At 39.6% G+C, this 21,103-nt stretch overlaps 2 protein-coding genes across 6 annotated transcripts in view; both read left to right on the top strand.

Annotated features, from left to right (window-relative positions):
* Window positions 1-17,559, top strand: part of LOC115770997 (serine/threonine-protein kinase mig-15) — a 36,810-nt gene extending 19,251 nt beyond the window's left edge. The window contains exons 3-18 of one of the 5 annotated variants that reach the window (XM_030716494.1): window positions 2,639-3,083; window positions 3,149-3,391; window positions 3,450-3,958; window positions 4,029-4,217; window positions 5,388-5,408; window positions 6,322-6,632; window positions 7,846-7,993; window positions 9,788-10,708; window positions 12,678-12,824; window positions 14,847-15,488; window positions 15,547-15,702; window positions 16,475-16,642; window positions 16,712-16,861; window positions 16,931-17,065; window positions 17,133-17,207; window positions 17,277-17,559. In XM_030716494.1, the coding sequence (XP_030572354.1) occupies window positions 2,639-3,083; window positions 3,149-3,391; window positions 3,450-3,958; window positions 4,029-4,217; window positions 5,388-5,408; window positions 6,322-6,632; window positions 7,846-7,993; window positions 9,788-10,708; window positions 12,678-12,824; window positions 14,847-15,488; window positions 15,547-15,702; window positions 16,475-16,642; window positions 16,712-16,861; window positions 16,931-17,065; window positions 17,133-17,207; window positions 17,277-17,450 (4,434 nt within the window). In that variant the 3' untranslated portion in view covers window positions 17,451-17,559. Of the gene's footprint in view, window positions 1-2,638; window positions 3,084-3,148; window positions 3,392-3,449; window positions 3,959-4,028; window positions 4,218-5,387; window positions 5,409-6,261; window positions 6,633-7,845; window positions 7,994-9,787; window positions 10,709-12,677; window positions 12,825-14,846; window positions 15,489-15,546; window positions 15,703-16,474; window positions 16,643-16,711; window positions 16,862-16,930; window positions 17,066-17,132; window positions 17,208-17,276 lie in introns of all 5 variants that reach the window. The other 4 variants (XM_030716496.1, XM_030716493.1, XM_030716495.1 and 1 more) reach the window with 4 other exon arrangements.
* Window positions 17,560-19,843: 2,284 nt separating this feature from the next.
* LOC115771097 (60S ribosomal protein L8) lies at window positions 19,844-20,848 on the top strand. The gene is made up of 2 exons (XM_030716656.1): window positions 19,844-19,983; window positions 20,075-20,848. The coding sequence occupies exons 1-2, from the start codon at window positions 19,846-19,848 to the stop codon at window positions 20,705-20,707; spliced, it is 771 nt and encodes a 256-aa protein (XP_030572516.1). The 5' UTR covers window positions 19,844-19,845; the 3' UTR covers window positions 20,708-20,848.
* The last annotated feature ends 255 nt before the right edge of the window (window positions 20,849-21,103 follow it).

Below are 21,103 nucleotides of genomic sequence, written 5' to 3'. Positions count from 1 at the left end.
CTTTTTGTGTACGGCAACAATTACTTCTTTGTTGACTTATTGCATAAATTCCCGAGGCTGCAGAACAAGACGTGTGCTGGTGGGGGAAGGGGAGGGGCAACAAAGTATTTCAGAGACTTAATTACATGGAGGAAGTTGTTCATGGAGAGAGGCAGAAGAAGAAGTGCTCGTAGAAGCCGCCAAATGCCATACAAAATCACGTTATGACAACACGTAATTGTCTGATTATGCAGTTTTATATATATATATATATATATATAAATATATATATATATATAGATCGTAACTGTATTTGTATCTGTATCTGTAGCTGCGCCTGCAAATGTATCTGTATCTGTAGCTGCGCCTGCAAATGTATCTGTATCTGTATCTGCTTACACGAAAATGTGCAATGTGCGTGTTTTTTTTTTTTCTCTCCATTGCATTTTTCATCAAGCTTATTGTGTTTGTTGATTTTCGTATATATCTTCTTCGTCTTCTTCTTTTTTCGACACCCTGGGCATTGAGCATTGTGTATCTGGCAGATACTTGTACTGAAACTGAATACTGAAACGTCAAATGAGAAAAGAGAGAGAAGAGTGAAAACAAAAAAAAACAACTTCTGCATAGGTAGGCAAATGGCGTATGGGACAGCTGCGATGCACGTCTTGAATCCATTGTTGACTTTACCTTTGAAAACAATTTTACACTCGTTTTGGTTTTGATTTCGGTTTTGGTTTTCATCATATATTCAATTATTTGACGTATTCAGCAGTTTCTGTGCGAGGCAAAGGCTTTCGACGTCGATTTGTTTTGTTTATTTATTTGTTTCGATTGTTGTTTAGCTCTATTTGCGACTGACTCACAAATCATTTGTTTTCTTCGTATTCTGGCATTTCGATTGCGACAAACGCTGTACTTGAAATTCAACTGAATTCTCGCTGGCGGCCAGTTTTTGCCAATTGGCGGCAACTGGATACGCGATGTGCCATAAACTGGTTGCACCTGCCTCTTAGCTGCGGCACGGCACGGCACAGCACCATAACCGAATCGATTTTCTCTTGGACAGTTTTCCAACTCCATTAGTGCATGTCATTAATTTGCAACGATTTTCCACTGCGATCCGGCAGACCGTTAGCATATATTTATATGGGAAAAATCTGCGATGAAAAACTGAGCAAAATTTGTTGCTTAATGGCATTTTGATGGAACGCTAACGCAACGCCCCGCTGGCTAATCAATAAAAACCAACTATCAACAGCTTCAGCTGCCTCTTCATCTTCTACTCCCTTTCATCCTCATCATAACTAACTCGCCTGCTTCTTCTTCTCTTGCCTGTTAAATTGTTATCAACTCTCTCGTTAGTCGCTTGATTTATTATGGGGCATCTCGGCTGCAGCTCTCTGCTCTTCAATTAAAACTGTATTAAATGCAAAATGACTTTTAAACCTCTTAACAGCAAAAAAAAAAAGACTCCTGCTCCTTCTGGCCAAGAGCGAAGCGGACTTAAACCGGTCGGAGGACAACTCAATCTTAAACGGCAAATCAATTTATGACTCTGATTAAAGCGACAGCTAATTGAAATACATTTTTACGCCTTGATTGACTGACTGATGCGATGCGATGCGACTCGTCTTGCCTGCGAGCATAAACAGTTTTCAACTCACGTTATTTTTCAATTTCAACCAAAGCCTAACGAGCCTGTCAATTGTTATAAAAACTTGTCTCGATTAGCAGAATCTTTGGAAATTTACACATTAGGATCAATAAGTCATGTTTAAGTTTAAGTAATAATCGGTCGAAAAGTAGGTTCTTGTATGAAAAACTTTTTTGTTTTTGCAGATATCTTGACCAAACTCGACATTTATTAGTTTTACTATACTACTCACATATATGCCAAATCCTATCAATATCGGACCACTATATCATATAGCTGCCATAGAAACGAGCGGTCGAAAAGTAGGTTCTTGTATGAAAGACTTTTTTGTTTTTCCAGATATCTTAACCAAACCCGACATTTATAAGTTTCACTATGCTCCCTACATTAATGCAAAATCTTATCTACATCGGACCACTATATCATATAGCTCGCATAGGAACAATCGGTGTAAAATGAGTTTCTTGTTTGTTTTTCAAGATATCTTTTGTCTGTGCTTCTTAGAAACTTATAAACTGTTTTAATAAATATTCAGGGATATTTGGGTGCTGCCTTAATTAAGATACATTGAGTTTTAGACGCTGCTTCTTGGAATTTTATATGATATCAATCTTCAGCTCTTGCAACGAGCAGAAAGTAATGCATATCAGAATTATTATTAAATACTTTACAAGTATCCAATGTCAGGCATATGGAGAACTCTTCCTGTTGTGTTGTTTAAAGTGCATTTAAATGTTATTTACACGCAGCACGTTATTTTATTATTATTTTGTGACGCAGTTTATTGACGTTGTCGTCAACGCCTTCGCCCATGGTCGCCGCGAATTCGCGTTGTTGTCAAGTTTGCAGCGCGTCGAGTTCAAGTGTCTATGCGAGAACGCGCCAAGGTCGCATTTTCCCCAGTTCGGCTTGTAAACTGATAAAAATGAATATAAAAATGATTTCACAATTCGCAACTAATGTGTTATTTATATAATATATAATATCTATCTGTTGACACAGGGCCGTCATACAAAAACTGGTCAGTTGGCTGCCATAAAGGTGATGGACGTCACCGAGGACGAGGAGGAGGAAATAAAGCTGGAGATCAATGTGCTTAAGAAATACTCAAATCATCGCAACATTGCCACCTATTATGGTGCATTCATTAAGAAATCGCCGCCCGGCAAGGACGATCAACTCTGGCTGGTTATGGAATATTGTGGTGCTGGGTCCGTTACCGATCTGGTCAAGTCGACCAAGGGTCAGAGCCTCAAGGAGGAATGGATCGCGTACATTTGCCGTGAAATCTTGCGCGGCCTCAGCTATTTGCATTCGAACAAAGTCATCCATCGCGACATCAAGGGCCAGAATGTGCTGCTCACCGACAATGCCGAGGTTAAGCTCGTCGATTTTGGTGTCTCCGCGCAGCTGGATCGCACGATAGGCAGACGCAACACGTTCATTGGTAAGGCAAAACGTTATTGTGACTCATGGCCATTTCGCTTAACTGGTTCCACTTGTGTCTTATAGGTACACCCTACTGGATGGCGCCAGAGGTCATTGCCTGTGATGAGAATCCCGAAGCCACGTACGACAATCGCTCGGATTTGTGGTCTCTGGGCATTACGGCACTGGAAATGGCTGAGTCACAGCCGCCGCTCTGCGATTTGCATCCGATGCGTGCACTTTTCTTAATACCACGCAATTCGCCGCCGCGTCTCAAATCCAAGAAATGGTCCAAGAAGTTTCACGGCTTCATTGACACGGTGCTAGGTAAATGATAACAAATAATGGAAAGTAAATATTTAAACATATGCATTTAATCTAACAGTGAAGGACTATCACCAGCGGCCTTACACCGAGAATCTGCTGAAGCATGCATTCATTAAGGATCAGCCGACGGATCGGCAGGTGCGCATACAGCTCAAGGATCACATCGATCGCTGCAAGAAACGCAAGCAGGAGAAGGAGCGCGAAGATTATCGCTATTCCGGCTCCGACAACGATGACGACGAGCCCCAGCTGGCCGGCGAGCCCAGCTCCATCATACAGGCGCCCGGCGGCGATACATTGCGTCGCAACTTCCAGCAAATCCAGGAGGGACGCCTGGCCGTCGAACAGCAACAGCAGCACCATCAGCTGCTCGCCCAGGCGCAGGCACAGGCCGCCGCCGCGCATGCCGCCGCCCAGGCCCAGCTGCATCAGCAGCAACAGCAGGCAGCGGCCGCAGCCGCCGCCGCGGCCCATGCAGCCCAACAGGCGCAGGTGGCCCAACAGCAGCAGCAGCAACAGGCGCAGGCCCAACAGCCGCAGGCCAATCGCCAACAGAAACCACCATCGGTTAGTGCCATCCACACTCAGATTCCAATTGGAGTTATTTTCGGCTAATGTGTTTAACATCGTTTTGCAGCGCCAGCAGATCGAGGAGCCGGGTCCGCCGGCACGGCCACAATTGCCGCAGCGTCTGATTGTGGTGCCAGATCCACCGCACGCCAATCGGCCATTGCCACCGACACCCAAGTGCGGCGAGCCCGTGGCTCAAACGCCGCCACAACAGCAACAGCAGCAGCGCAGCTCGCAGAACAATTTCAAGCCATCGGTGCGTATTCACAATAGACCGAGATTACGACCCAGCAACAGATAAGACGGGTGGGGAAAATCCACAGCATTTCCCAGGGCAACGACTTTTACCGATAGGAAATAGTAAAGGGCCGCCCGCGATATTAAAAGCTAAAGCTAAGATCTGCTTAGGCAAACGGAAGTGGAAAGGTCGGGAGTAGCATGCAGTGTATAAAGATTAGCAAATGTTAACCGGCTTTGCCCGGTTAATCGAAATGGATAGGAGTAGAATGAAATGAAAAGATCAGCACATATTTTGCAGGCTTAACATGGGTCTAATATTCAATGGAAAGATCAGGAGTGACATGAAATTAATAGGGATTATCAACTATTAACCGGCATTGCCCGGTCCAAGTATCAAAGGGTCAGTAGTACCAAGAAGTCTATAAGGTATAAGAAGAATTCGCCGTCTTTACCCGGGTCAAGTATTTTTTTCATTATATTCAATGAAAAGGCCAGGTGGAGCATGAAATAAAATGAAAGATTAGCTAAAGTTAACCGGCATTACCCGGGTCAAGTATTAAATGGAAAGATCAGGAGTAGCATGAAATGTATGAAGATTAGCGTCTTTACCCGGGCCAAGATTTTGTTCACTATATTTAACAGAAAGTTTAGATTAAATAATATCTGGGCCCAACAAATCTTCAGTACAAATCGCAATTGTTATCCAATTTTCGTGTTGAAGTTAATATTTAACCCCTTTCCAATAGTTAGGTTATAGCTACTCCATTTAATAGTAACCCGGCCCCGCCCCCTGTAATCCCCCGCCCCCTTTGCGCTACTGCTAGTTAGTAACTAAATGCCAACACCCCTCAACCCCCCGCTCAGTCAGCTCAGCTCATTTATAATTTACCCCTGTAAAACCCGAACGTATTGTATTGTATTTGTAATTATGATATGATTTTTCAACTTCTTTTATTTTCATGTTTTGTGCGCCTACCATAACATATATAATCTATATAAACTATATATAATATCGACCTTATGATTTCGCTCATGTGTGTGTGTGTCTCTCTGTATTATGCGTACATCAACCCGTTGCGTCAAATATAATATAACGTATAATTTTGATTAAAATAACACACAAAAACAAAAAAAAATACCGTAAAAATACTATAAATACTAAATACACACGACAATCATAAAACAGTTACCACCAAGGAGACCTGAGGTATGTTTTATCATTTTCAGTATTTTTCAGTTGTAGCCTGCTCGCTCGCTCCTCCTTCTCTCTCTCCCACTCTCTCTTTCACTCTTTGTTTATCTTTGACTTGTGCATTTTATGCTTGTTTTACCATATACCATATATATGTATGTCTATATGTAAACTACCCCCCTACCCCCTCTTTTTTTTGGAAGACCTGTCAAAATTCTGAAACAAAATTTACAACTTTTTGGAGGTACACAAGCCACAAATACTATAAAGCGCTTACGTAACACTAAAATACTATCATATTCCCCCCCCCCCTCCCATTTCCTACGCCCCTGCACGTGCCCACTAATCCACAGTAAAACAATACCCGAAAGAAAAAAACACTTTCCATTTCCAAATGCAACTAATACCAAAAAAGAAAACGAGTTCTATAAATAGAAGAGTTGCTTTTGATTGATGCGTTTGTAATGCCAAAAAAAAATTAAATATATATAGATATATATCTATATATATATATATTTAAGACTAACCCCGGCAAGTTTCATAGATAAAAAAACTAACCGAGCTTTCTCTAATGTTTGGCCCTGTTTGTTTGTTTATCTATATAAGAAGTGAAAGGTGTAAACCAGTCTAATGCTCTCTTACTTTTCGTTCCACCCCAAAAAAACAAACGCATTTGCCCCCCGAAACAACAACTACAACTACAACAACAACAACAACATACTGTGGTACCACGTGCAACACACACAACACACACCCAACACACACACACACACTACACAACACAACACACAAAAATCCTCCGTGTGCATTCGAAAACTTGACCCGAAATCTTTTGTAAAATACGAAAAAAAAAACCAAATACCTGTAGGATCATTTGGATGTGTTAGCAGCACAATTAAATGAATTGGGCGTGGTCTCCTCCCAACAGCCGCAGCCACAGACAGCAGCAGGCGTTGGACAATTGCAGCAGCAGCAACAGGCACAGCCGGAGGCGCCGCCGCGCAGCAATCGACAATCGGGCGCATCCGCCGGCAACGGGGCCATCTGTGTCTCGGCCTCATCCTCGTCCGCTTCGAAGCCGGCGGCTGCATTGCCACAGCAGGCGAACAATCATTTGGGACAGCCCGTCAATCCGCTGGATCCGCTCGATAGCAGCGACTCGGATAGCGAACCGGATGAGCCCAACGATCGGGCACGCAACGATGGCACGCTTCTGGCCAGCGATCCGCCCAAGCCGCTGTAAGTACACGCCCCTGCCCCTGCCCCTGCCTCCCTTTCAAAGCACAAAACGTAAGGCGTGGCAAAAGTTTGCAATGCAACAAAATGTTCCACATAAATATTTATTGCAAATCGCGCACAGCACATGTTACATACTTCATAGATACATTTTTATTTTGGGATTTGTTCCAACTTGGTTCTAAATAGAACACAAATGTGTTTCTGGAGTTATTTATGGACCCATCGTTGAGCTATTTAAGCCTTAAATACTTAACAGAACTTCTGAGAATAGGCACAAAAGTCGAATAGTTGCTTTTTTAGTATCTTTAGCAGTACTAAACATAGCTTTCTTAATAGGTTCGAAAATTCCATTCGATATACTCGTTAATTCAAAGATCTTATAAGTTACAAGTCATCTAGAAATTACTCTAAAGACCGCTACAAAGTGAGCATCTATAAATGCACATTCCATTTTTAGATTCTATGGCAACTCTGACAAACTTGCTAAATTCTACAACACATGAACAACTTTAGTGGTTTCCAACACTGTTCTCAAGTATTTAGAATAGTTTTCCAACTAAGTTTACTTTCAGCTTTAAAATGGGTAAAAGAAAAATGGGAAGAGTGTCATTAGAAAACACCTAAAATGTGGCTTAGTAAAATTTCGAGTTTTCCAACACTGTTGCCAAATAGTTTTTTTCAAATAGCTTTTCAAATGAGTTGAATTTTAACATTTAAATGAGAAAAATAATGAAAAGATTGCCATAAAAAACAAGAACAATTATGCAAGAAAAACTTAAGGTTTTCCAACACTGTTTCCAAGTATTTTTAATTGAAAGAATCCAACACTTAAAAGTATTTGAGAGATACCAGTAAATGTTCTATAGACTTGTTTTCGAGATATTCCAGCGAGCGAATACCACAACGAATTGATTTATTTCGGCTATTATAAAATGTGTACCCCAAATGAAAATGGAACCATTCGGGGAGCTGAGCAATACTTTTGTAGAACTTGTTTGCAATTTCAACCCATTCACAACATTCTTAACTTTATCTCTCACCAATTATTTGTTATTAAAAAACCAACCCGAAATACGCATTTCCTCACTTTCCACATCCTCACATTCTGTTCAATTATTTGCCGCCCCGTTTTTTTGCGTTTTGTGTTTTCTTTTTTTGTTTTTGGGTTTCCTTCTTTTGTTTTGGTTATGTTCAGACCCGAATTTTCATATAGGCCCGGCCTGGGACCCGTCTCCGAGGACACAACAACAACAACGACCACACCGCTGACCCACGGCAGCGGCGGACCCCCGAATCGACCCTTGCCACCGACACCGGACGACGACGATCAGGCCGGAGATCGTACGCTGATCATGAAGCGCGTAAGTAGCTGCCATCCAACATATTATATATATATATCATCCGAGTCTTTAATCTAATTATCTAGAACTTGTCTAGTTTCTTTTAGTATGTTTTCTTTTAGTTTAGTTTTTAGTTCAATTTTCCGTTTCTACTGAGATACGTTGCGAAGAATTTAGAGTTCCAGGTTCTTAGGCAGCTGTACAAATTGTAATTAGCTTTTTCATAGGGTTCAAGGTCTATGAACGAAATCAAATACTATATAAAACCCTATATATATATATATATATTAATAATATTCAATTAAAAAACAACAACAGCAAAAGTTTGGATGGTTGTGGTTCTATTTAGACAACTTTTTGCAGCAACTATTTATAATTTAACTCATTTAACCAACCGATTTGAACAAACGAGTCCCTTTGAGTTTAGTTTAAAACTACAAACTTATTACAATACTAAATACATATTTATTTATTTTGATTAGTATATTACTTAAAAAAAAAAAAACACACATGGTATGAAACTTTTTTCGTGAATTTCTTTTGTACAAAGTTTTTATGAGTATTCCACAACTATATATATCATTTTAGCCCCTGTCTGTGGCATTTTATATATTTCTTTTTCATTTTTTCTTTAATTTTTTCATATGAATTTCGAATGTTCCTTTTGAGTATTGTGTATAAAGTGAACTGCACTGGTGCATAGAATGTTTCCACGGGCACAATCCATATTTTAAAGAGCTGGACAACTAATCGCGATAAGAAATTCAACATATGCGCTTTATAAATGAGAGAAAGAGCTCATATTAGAATAAATATACATTATATTGAAAGTTTTATATGAAAAAAGATACAAAAGTTATCGATATCTTATCTAAAACGAACTTTTATCGCTTTGTGTTTTTTTTCGATAAATTATTATTAATTCGAAATCGACTATCGAAAATTCACATGAAGCGATACAAGATTGTCGATAGATTTTCGATAATATATCGCATTAATGGTCATTTATCGATAATTTATCGTTCTATATCTGCATTTTCGATAATATATCGCATTACTGATTTATCGATAAATATATTGCCATATACGAAATATAGTACTTCGTTTTTTATCGATAAGTATGTATATCTGCGATTTATCGATTATAATTGTGAAATATATCGATAATATTTACATTACGATATCGATCGACTTAAATTCCTTATAATCGCTTTTTCTGCTTCAAGATAGTTTTCCAGCTCTAAATACTTACTTTCATGCATACATACAAATGTATTGTAATATATAACTATATATATATTTATTTTATATAGAGATATATTCAAGGCAAGAAAGTGCATCCGATTGGTTTCATGTCATACCGCACTTGATATGATATGTTATGATCTTTTATTTATATACATATTTAAACACCTTTTGCACCACAATGTGCATTATCCACCGTCCCAACCCCGTCCCCTCACTCCGCCCTCTCCACCAAGCAAACACCAATACAAATAGCCCAACTCATATCAGTATATGACGCACATGCATACATACATACATGTATGTGCATATGTGTGTATTTGGAATGCAATGCAATGAGAGAATTCATGAAAAACTTTCCATGCGGTTTTTTTTTCATACCCTGGGTGCAGATAGCCAAAATAAAGTATAAAAAAAAAAACAACAACAATTTAGCCTGTAGAACTGTAAAATGCAAGCAAACAAAAAGCCTAACAACAATTCTTCTCTTGCGCTACTACTCACAACAACAACAACTACTACAACAACAACAACAACAACAACAACTATCTCTACAACAACTGTAAACAGAAATTAGAACAAAACATAAATCGCTTACAAAAATCGGCATCCACATCGCATGCGCCAAAGCGAGCTGAAGACGCGAAGCTTTTGCGCGATTGGGACTTAGATAAATTCGTTTCCAAGAAAGTGAACGGCAGCGGCGGCGCTAGCAGCAGCAGCGGCAGCGGCAGTAGCAGCACAGCCAGCCTCAGTCGCAGCTCGTTTCTGAGCACGCTGAAGGTGGAGGCGAAGCTGCAGCGCGCCAGCGTCGCCGAGCCCATAGCACGACCCGTGCCCAAAGGCTTTCAGCCGCTTAAAGGCGCCAGTTCGTCGACTGGCGTCAGCATTGCCAAAGAGCGCAGCAGCAGCAGCAACTCAACGCAGCAGCCGACGCAGCCGTCGCAGCCGCAGCACAAGCGCCAGGAATCCGACTCCAAGTTGCCGAGCTTTGTGCGCGGCTTTCGACGCGAAAATTCCGACTTTTTCCCGTTAACGAAGCGACACTCGGCAGTGCTCAGCGGCGGCGGCGGCACTTCTGCCAGCAGCAGCAGCGGCAACAATGCTCAGCTGCAGTCGCCGCAGCTAGTGCAGGCGCAGCGCGCCAGTGCCATGTACCAAAGGAACAGCATTTACAACAGTAGCAGCGGCAGCAAGGAGAGCAGCGCAGCCGCAGCAGCTGCTGCTGCTGCTGCTACTACTACTACTACTACTGCTAATAAGACCAAAGCGACGTCCACTGCCAGCAAGACAACTACAAAAACAGCAGCAGCAGGCGGCGTAGCAGCAGCTGGCGTCGCAGCGCCGACCAAGTCCAGTTGGGCAAATTTAGATTTTCTGCGTCCGCGTCGCGAAAAGACTGAGTCTGTCATTGTGCTGCACAATGCAGCGGCGCGTGCGCAGCAGCAGCAGCAGCAGCAGCAACAACAACAACAGCAGCAGCAGCAGCAGGTAAACGTTCTCAGCACGCACGCATTAAAAAAAAAAACAACAGCAGATGAAAAACAATTCAAATATATCGTTCATTATTGTGTTTTGTCTTGGCGCCAGAAACGTAAACCAAACCAAACTACTTGAAAACAAATCAAGAAAACAACAACAACAAAATACCAAGCGTAATGCAAATAAAATTTACCATTTGGCTAGAATTCCGATACTCACCGCAACACAAACACACACGCACACACATACGCATCGCTCTCTCTCTCTCTCTCTCTCTCTCTACCTTTGTCTGTGTCTCACAACTCACCCCCTACATCTATCTGTTGCTCGCTCTCTTACCAGCCATTGCCCATGCAGCAGCCGCATACTGTTAATAACATTGCACTAACAGCTCGTAAATAACAGAGACTACGCATAAAAACTAGACAGAAAAACAGTTTTCAAATTAAACATATGTTGCTGTTTTAATTATTATTTATAAACATTGATTTTTTGTTTTTCTGCCTTGCTTTGAACTTCCCCAGCATGTTTTTTTATTTTTATTGCATTTGCATTTGTTTTCTAATCAGAACGCACCATTGATTCTAATTGGAAACATAACCTTCACATAACATTCAACAATTTTGTATGTAAGAGTCATTTTATATACCATTTATAGGGCTGTATGGGTATTTAATTGCTTGATTTATAACATAATCATAATATGCATTGGGTAGACGGTCAAATAACGGTAATCTACTATCGTATATGTATATAATATTACCATGCCATAAAAAAGGAACAAAAGTATCGAATGCTAATGAGATGCTAAAATACAAAAAAAAAATAAAACTATTTAGCTTTAAATTTGGCAGGCTTAAAACTTAAGCTTTTGTGTACCTTATCGTGTAAATAACGTCATTATCTCACGGATGTATCATATATTCAAGTTTTAGCATGGGAAATGTTAGTGCTAGAATTTGGGGGATTAAGTAGAAACTGAGCTAAAAGTAAAAAAGAAAAGTTCGTTAAGACTAGAAAGTATTTTCCAATATATTTTTATATATGCTTCTTTTCAACATCATTTTTTTGTTAATTACTCTAAAAAGAACTTAAAGTAAATCTTAAATCTCTGGAACTTATATCTGAGTACATGATGGTATATATAATATTTGGAAGTATTATCTATATGCCATTATAATCAGAACTTTATCGGAGCTAACTTTTGCTTTTATCAGAGCTAAACAATTTGCTGCTTAGCTTTTGCCAAAATTCATGCATTTGCTCAAAATTGTTTTAAAGCTTTTCGTATTATTTAGATGAAGTTTTCCAAAAAAAAAAAAAAAAAAGTTTTCTTGGTTTGGTTTGCACTTAATTGAAATTGTTAATGCAAATTTTAGAAACCAGACGCAAATTTTTGTGCAAATTGAGCAACGTTTTGCCTGCTGCCCGAGGCCTGTGCAGCTAAACCCCCCCCCCCTTTCCACTCCCCCTCCCCCCATCACAGAGAAAGTTGCGCTAAACTAAACTAAACTAATTATAAGTGCCTTTTATGTGTAAAAGTGCTAGCTTTAAAACAATTTTGAAGACGTAATCAAATGTTTTAGTTCGTAAGCTTTTTAGTCTTAAAAGTTGAAAAGTTGAAAGGTCAAAAAGTTGAAAAGTTGTTGAAGAGAACATTTTGTAGGCTTCTCAGTATCTCATTGGCATTCATTTTGCTTACTCTCGTGTCTCCCTCTCCCTCTCCCTCTCTCTCTCTCTGTCTGTCTCTCTCTTGCTGTTTGACTCTTTCGATTTGTTGTTTATTCATTATACTTTATTTTTGTTGTGTTACCTTTTCAAATGCATTTATAACCCACACATTTCCGTTTTTAATTTCATTTCGTTTTCAAACCTTCTGATGTCCATTTAAAACTTGTCTCTTATGCATATACCGCTCTCTCTCGCTCTCTCCCACTCTGTGTCTCGCTCTCTCACCCTCTTGCTTACTCTCTGACAGAATCGCGGCGTAGCCGTAACTGGCTCCGGCGGAGACAACGGCGGACTCGGCACCCCCGGCACCCGGACCAGCAGCGTTCTGCCCGATCTGCTCAGCCAGGCCTCGCCGGCGACGCCTCCGCGTCACGATAAATCATCCAGTGAGGAGGTGAGTATCGATAAATGATTCAATTATTAATCGTATTTATCAACCGATTCGATATTTCATTGTGTGTCTTGTGCGTTCAACTCGGTTTTCCAGAGTTGCCAGTTTTTGTTTTATTATCATTGTTATTTGTCTACTCATTTTTTTGTCTTCGATTGTTAACTGTCCTCTGCAAAAGAAAAATGCAGCTAAAAATCGACTCATGCATCGTCTTAATCGTTTACAAATTTGTTTTTCAATAAACAAGTAACAAAAGTCGTTCAATCCACATTGATTGAAGTCATGAAATCAACTGCCATTTCGCTTGAAAAGCACTTAACATTCTGTTAACTTAACAGAAATATTTTCTTACAGTGGTTCATTGTTTCGCTTTTTGCGAAATTTCTTACTCTTTAATAACATTAAATGAAAGTTATATTTTTTGAATTCCCTCTTCTTTGAAGCAAACCTACTGTAGCAGAAAGTTTAGTTATTTTGTTTATGTGTTTTATTCGTTTTGTGCTTTAAACAAAATTATACTGACCTATTCGAAATTATCTAACCCATCAAATGTGACTAATCCAAAAGAATATCTTAGCATAAACATGTTTCTTTGACGTGGAGCAAAGTTCATTATGAAGAGCGCGTAACGAAAATGTCCATTTCAATAGATTGGTCAACAATTTCCGAAAAAATGAAAAATATTAAAAAATAAAATAAAATGTGCATGCAATTCGCAGCTTTTTACAAGTGCATGTTCTCTTTAAATGAATCAAAACCAAATGAATTTTAAATTTAACCAGATTAAAAACGTTACAAAAACTTTCTTCTTCTTAATTGTGCTTTGTCTTTCCGCAACGTTTGAGCTGATGGCCACTACGATATATTCTAACAAATTACAAAATACAAATCAATTACCAAACAAACCAAAATTTACAATAGTAAGTATGAAAAACAACAACAACAACAACAACAACCAAATCATCAATAGCAATTGTTTTCGAACAACAATGCAATATACTCTTCTAAAAATCTAAAAATTAAAAAAAATACATATTAAAAGTGTAAAAACTCCCAACAACTACCAAACTTTTGTGTATAGTTTTATCATTTCCAACAAATTCTAATTAAATTTTACAATGTGTCATGTGTTAATGTACATATTATTAAATGTGTGCAGGGCTTCCTAATTTACTCAATATTCACCTGTATAATTTCGCACCAGAAATGTCATGTTATGTTATTGTTTGTATATATAATATATGAATACATGTTTCTGTTATATTTTCGCTAGCCAAATGCACTGCTGCGCCCACTGTGGCCGCACTCACTCTCCCTCTCTCTCTCTCTCTCTTGCTCTCTTGCTCTTTTGCTCTCTTATTTACCTTGCGTTGCATAGCAGGCAGCCTCATGTCACTGTTACTGTAACTAACATTTCGTTTGCCGCCGCGCTGTTAACGCACTGTACACATTGCAGACGCCGAGGGCGATGCTCCTCAATTACTGTAAACCAAACCTGTATTCTGTTCATTCTTATTGTTTTTCAACACACACACACACACGCGCACACATACATAAACACACAAACACACAAATCAATATGTAAACTTTTTTAAAAGTTTTGTTTACCATTGGCCTCTGGGGAAAGACTAATCACATTTTATTTTGTTGTATTATCGTTAACATTTTCTCCAAACATTTCTCGGCTCTGTTTATAATAATGCAATATAAATATATATATATTTTTGGCTATTGTTTTTATTTTAATTGTCGCTAGCACACAATATTTAACCAATCCCTCACACACACACACACACACCTACCCAACTGCCCCTCAGCATGTTTAATTTGTATTAATGAATTTATTTTGTTGACAACTCGAAGACTAATTGAAATTTTTTTCTTGCACTTTTTCTATTTTCTTTTCTCTTTAATTACAACCAAAAACCAAAACGAACAAAAAAACAACCAACCACAACAACAACAACAACAAAAACAAACGAATCAATCAATCAATCAATCAATCAAACGATCAATCAAATAAAGTATCAAGCGGCCATTAGTTCATCCGTGCATTCCACGCCATCGAAATCGTTTATCGCTAGCAGCAGCAGCGGCAGCGGCAGCAGCAGCGCTGCAGGCGTCGCCGTCGGCGTTGGCGGCCACGGTCATGGCGGCGGCAGTGTTGTCGGTGGCATAATTATTAGTGCTAATAATTCACCACAGTCAACCATATCGCTGGCCTCGTCCACATCGAATTCGCGACAAAATTCGCCAAAGAATTCGATTAGTAAAACGCGTTCTTCCAGCAGTATTACTAATTTATTGCATAAATCTGCTTCTTCCTCTTCTGCGAACATTCTACACCTGTCACCATCCTGTTCCGCCTCCGCCAACAACAATACGAACGCCCACTTGCCACCGCATGCGTACGCGCTGCAACAGAAACAACGCAGCTTTCTCACCTTTGGCTTCGGTGCCGGCGGCTCCGGTCCGACACGTCGCGAATCCACGGTCAATGTGAATGTGACGCCCACCTCGCACGAGGCGGCCAATGATACGCCCGAAATCCGTAAGTATAAGAAGCGTTTCAACTCGGAAATACTGTGCGCCGCACTCTGGGGCGTCAATTTACTCATTGGCACCGAGAATGGACTCATGCTGCTCGATCGTTCCGGCCAGGGCAAGGTAAGCCGGCACAACTAAACCAGTTGAAAGCCTAAACTAAAGCCAATCTTCTTGACAGGTCTATCAGCTGATCTCGCGTCGCCGTTTCCAGCAAATGGAGGTGCTAGAGGGCCAGAACATATTGGTTACCATATCGGGCAAAAAGAATCGCGTGCGCGTCTATTATTTATCCTGGCTGAAGTCCAAGATCTTGCGCACCGACGGACTCTCCGATGTGAGTGGAAACAAATGAATAGTCAACAAATGGAAACCCTTCTCTTTTATACCCTACAGCCATCAAAATGGGGCTTATTGATTTTGTGCTTATGCATGTAACAGGCTGAGGGAATCTGAATCGATTTAACTAAGTCCGTCTGTTCCTCTGCTCTGGACTCAAAGCAAAAGTTTTAGATATAGTATTCCCTATAAATAGGATTTATTCCTCGATAGCATATCTATACGATTTCTTTCCTGGACATAAATCCTATCGATATCATTTTCATAATCTTGAATAATTATTGATTTATAAACATGATTTGTTAAGCATAACTCCAAAACTTTAAGAGATACTTGCTATGCACTTGGCATAGTTCTTGGTTTAGTCTATAAAGATAGAGAATATTTCACTTCTTGGAGAACAACATCCATTGCTCGAATACTTTTGAAGATATATTCTTTCGCTTTGGTATGCTAACACTCTGGAGTGTCATATTTAAGCTCTGCAAATTTCATAAAGATCGGACTGTAAACACCGAAGTTACTCAAGAATGCGTTTCCTATAGATAGTTTGAGGCAAATCGAAGAAGAAGCACAGCGGCTGAATGAAGCGCGCAGCTTGTGTGCGTGTGTGTGTGTATGCAATATATAGAAGTAATCTAGAATGTCCTTAACGGGTTCAGGGTATCTCCTAGTCGGGCGCATCCGTCTAGCACACTTTGTTTTCATTGTCTTAATGTTTCTCTTTCTTTTCGCCCTCGCCTTCCTTTCCGCCTCCTTCCCGCCGACAGCAAGTGGAGCGTCGCAACGGCTGGATAAATGTGGGTGATCTACAAGGTGCTGTACATTTTAAGATTGTCAAATACGAGAGGATTAAGTTCCTAGTGATTGCATTAAAAGACTCAATTGAAATTTATGCATGGGCGCCCAAACCATATCACAAATTTATGGCATTTAAGGTGCGTACGATATAGAGTTATATATATATAAATCAGAAGATCTATAATTAGTGTTGGTTTTCTGTTTAGAATTTTGGTGAACTGGAACATCGCCCCCTTTTGGTCGATCTCACAATTGAGGATCAGTCGAGACTGAAAGTGATTTATGGTTCCGCTGAGGGTTTCCATGCGGTTGATTTAGATTCAGCTGAAGTATACGATATATATCTTCCTAAGCATGTAAGTGGCGGCGCATGCCAACATCATGATTGGATATACACAGTAAATGCGAAACATCTCCAAACACAGACTCAGGGTGCAATCATTCCCCATTGTATTGTGGCGCTTCCAAATTCAAATGGCATGCAGCTCCTTCTCTGCTATGACAACGAAGGCGTCTATGTGAACACTGCCGGACGTGTATCCAAGAACATTGTGCTGCAGGCAAGTCAAGATTACATTTCGAAAATATCTCAACACGATTTGATATTAATCCGTGCTCTCTTTTCAGTGGGGCGAAATGCCCACCTCGGTGGCCTACATAGGCACGGGACAAATCATGGGCTGGGGCAATAAGGCAATAGAGGTACGTTGGAATATCCTTTATGCAGATAAATCCAAGATAACCTAGATACTTTTGTCTTCTGTTGCATAGATACGTTCCGTGGAGAGCGGCCATTTGGATGGTGTGTTTATGCACAAGAAGGCGCAACGCTTGAAATTCCTTTGCGAGCGCAATGACAAAGTATTCTTCAGCAGTGCCAAAGGTGCTTCATCGTGTCAAATCTATTTCATGACGCTCAACAAGCCGGGCATGGCCAATTGGTAGAGCCGCACACACCCTTCCGCAACACGTTTCTTTTGGCAACATTCAATATTCAAAATAACAACAAACATTTTCTAATTATTTTACCAACAAGCTTGCAACAACAACAACAACAAAATATCTAAAGAGAACACACTCTCTCACACACACACACACACACACACACACAGAAGAACATTAAATCGTTTAAGTAAAAAGTGCATAAGTTCTAATGAGAATTAGATTTTCCTATTACACACACACAACCACACTCACACACACACACTCGTAAAGATGTGCTTATGAAAGCAAAGGAAACGTTTCAATTAGTAAATGTGCTATAAAAAGTAAATCTTCAATTGAGTGCACAATTTTAGGCGAGAGTTAAGCAATGTATTTAAAGAAAATTTCAAGAAAGAAAGAAAGAGAAGAAAACGGCAAAGGAAAAAACCAAACAATTTTCCAAGCTCACTCGTCGAGGTTTTTCATTTTTGCCCCTCCCCGCCCAATTCATGTTTTGCTTAAAACAAGATACAACACATGCATATGTATTATAAGGATTACATAACTAAAATCTAAGAGAACAAAATGAGAATACGCAGTTAATTTGTACACAATGCACATATACAAAAAACAATTTCATTTCAAATGTGAATTTCGAATTGTGTGCATATTGTTTTTCTACTTAATATATATTATTTGCCTACAACTTCAAATTAAGTTTCAATAAATCGCCGGAAAAGCGAAAGAAAGAAAATTATTAAAACAAATTGCAATTACAATTTTCTGTTGAAAAAACAAAAAAAAAAAAAAACTATTTGAAATAACTTTGTGCAACTTTTATAAACAAATGTCTCTGTTTGCTCAGTTTTATGAAAAGTCAAAAACAAAAACAAAAATTAAAAAAAGCGCCATTGTAAAAACTAAGTGATAAACAAAAGCAAGTAAATAATATTATAGAGAGAGAGCTGAACAAAACAAAAAACAAAAACAAAAACAAAATGTTATAAGCAAAAGTCGCAACAATTATGATTGATGAGAATATGTGTACAATAAAAGGAAAAACGAAAGGAAAACAAACCGAAAGCAACACAAACAACACAAAACAAATTGATTGATTGATTGATTGATTGATTGATGGATTGATCATATTTGAAAGACAACTAAACTTAGCTTGATAACAAGATTGGAGAAAATTCGATGAACCTAGTTAAGCTGCATTTTTTACTGAACTTTTATACAGAACCTAACAAAAAAACAAAAGATGAACTAAACAAAAAACAATGATACAAAATTCTATAAAAAGCTAGCATGTTCAAATTAATAAAAAAAAACAAATTGAAAAACAACAATTCGAAAGGAAAATCCGCTTCGTGTGCTGTGCATCAATTTCTATGTGTTTGTTTTTTTTATGTGTGTGAAGAATTTTTTAAAGCTTAATTATTTGATGGCTACGTTGCAATATACACACACACACACCCACACACACATTCTCTAGCGATCGGCACACACAACAAAATATATCAATTTGCAATATACACACACACACACACACACAGACACACGTACATATGTCAAATTAAGCTGGCAGTTAATGCTAAAGAAAAAACTTATGATTATTATTCTTGCTTGTTTTGTGTTGTTTTCACATGTGCGTCCCTCCCAAGCAAGGCAAATGAAAATGAAATTGAAAGAGAAATATTTAAAATATTGTTTGTTTTTTTTGTGTTATAAAACAAAGGAAAATGAAATAAATGTATACCCCGTGTCCCCCATATTTAATAATGTTCTTTAAACAAAATGCACTAAACTGCAATTAAAAACAACAAAAAGCAAAACAAAAAAAAACCGAATTAGTAATAAAATGCTTACTTTATTTCTAAAATAAAACAAGTAAATTGATGAACAAATGAATGTAAATCTAAATCGTAAAAAAATTATTATATATATAATCTCAAAATTATAAAAAAAAAAACAAAAACAAAATAAACAAAATCAACTGCAATTTAAATTTAGTATTTTCGATAACGCACAATTTGTACTATTTTAATCGATTAACGATAACCGCATGTATTGAGCAACACTGTAATGTAGCGAACAGCTGACGGAAAAGAGCGTGAAGTTGGCAGCGCTGCCTGTCAAAGTTTGACATTATGCTGCTGTCTTCCTCTTCTCTCTTTTCTTTTTTACCCGAGCATCGGTAGGTGTCGACTGCTGAAATGATAATCGAAAAATTAATAACGCAAACTGCAACATCCGAAATAAATAATAAACAATATGTTTAAAATGTGACTCAAGCTTGTGTGTGCATTGAATCTTTGTGAATAATTGGCAGTCTGTGTGAAATAAAATGACTCAACGACCTGCTGTCTGCTGATGGATAAACACTAATTGGATATTTCTTTTCCCAATTGTAGAAATGGGTCGTGTAATTCGTGCACAGCGTAAGGGCGCCGGTTCCGTCTTCAAGGCGCACGTCAAGAAGCGCAAGGGAGCCGCCAAGCTGCGTTCTCTGGACTTCGCCGAGCGCTCTGGCTACATTCGCGGCGTTGTCAAGGTAAGTACTAATTTTTCGTTGCACGATATGGCAACACCAACACATGGATGTGCTTAACTAATTGCTTGTGTTGTTTTTTAAATTTCTTTAGGATATCGTGCACGATCCCGGTCGTGGCGCACCCTTGGCCGTCGTTCACTTCCGTGATCCCTACCGCTACAAGCTCCGCAAGGAACTGTTCATCGCCCCCGAGGGCATGCACACCGGCCAGTTTGTCTACTGCGGCCGCAAGGCTACGCTGCAGATCGGCAACGTGATGCCACTGAGCCAGATGCCTGAGGGTACCATCATCTGCAATCTGGAGGAGAAGACCGGTGACCGTGGCCGTTTGGCGCGCACCTCTGGCAACTATGCCACCGTGATTGCCCACAATCCGGACACCAAGAAGACCCGTGTCAAGCTGCCCTCGGGCGCCAAGAAGGTTGTGCCCTCGGCCAACCGCGCCATGGTCGGCATCGTTGCCGGCGGCGGTCGTATTGACAAGCCCATCCTGAAGGCCGGTCGTGCCTACCACAAGTACAAGGTGAAGCGCAACAGCTGGCCCAAGGTGCGTGGTGTTGCCATGAACCCTGTGGAGCATCCCCACGGTGGTGGTAACCATCAACATATTGGTAAGGCGTCGACAGTCAAGCGTGGCACATCCGCCGGTCGCAAGGTCGGTCTCATCGCTGCCCGTCGTACTGGTAGGATTCGTGGTGGCAAGGGCAACAGCAAGGACAAATAAACAACAACAACTGGAGCAGCCCGTTCCGTCTGAGATCAGCGTAGCGCTGTTTGCTATAATTGTGCATATGTATATGGGAAAGCTGTATGTGGTCCACATGCAATTTACGCGACGGAATAAAATTTATTTCTAAACAACACACTTGCAAGATTTCTAAAACATCAATCAATGTACTATTGTTAATGTAATATAATCAACAAAAGTTATTTGGAGAGGATATTTAATAAGGAATAATAGTTCGTCATAGTCTAGTTCCACCGTATACCATGCTGGATTATCGATATGACGCTGCACATTTTATCGGATTAACAGCATCGATAACCAAGGTGAGTATAAAAACATCGACTAGCTGTTAGGTTTATTGTATGCCAATGTAATGTTAAGCTAGCAAATGAT

This window comes from Drosophila novamexicana, unplaced genomic scaffold (assembly GCF_003285875.2).
Source record: "Drosophila novamexicana strain 15010-1031.04,08,12 unplaced genomic scaffold, DnovRS2.1 tig00000024-arrow-pilon, whole genome shotgun sequence".
NCBI classification, from domain to species: domain Eukaryota; kingdom Metazoa; phylum Arthropoda; class Insecta; order Diptera; family Drosophilidae; genus Drosophila; species Drosophila novamexicana.
The sequence above is the reverse complement of the archived record's forward strand: the minus strand, read 5'-3'. Positions and strand labels throughout refer to the sequence as shown.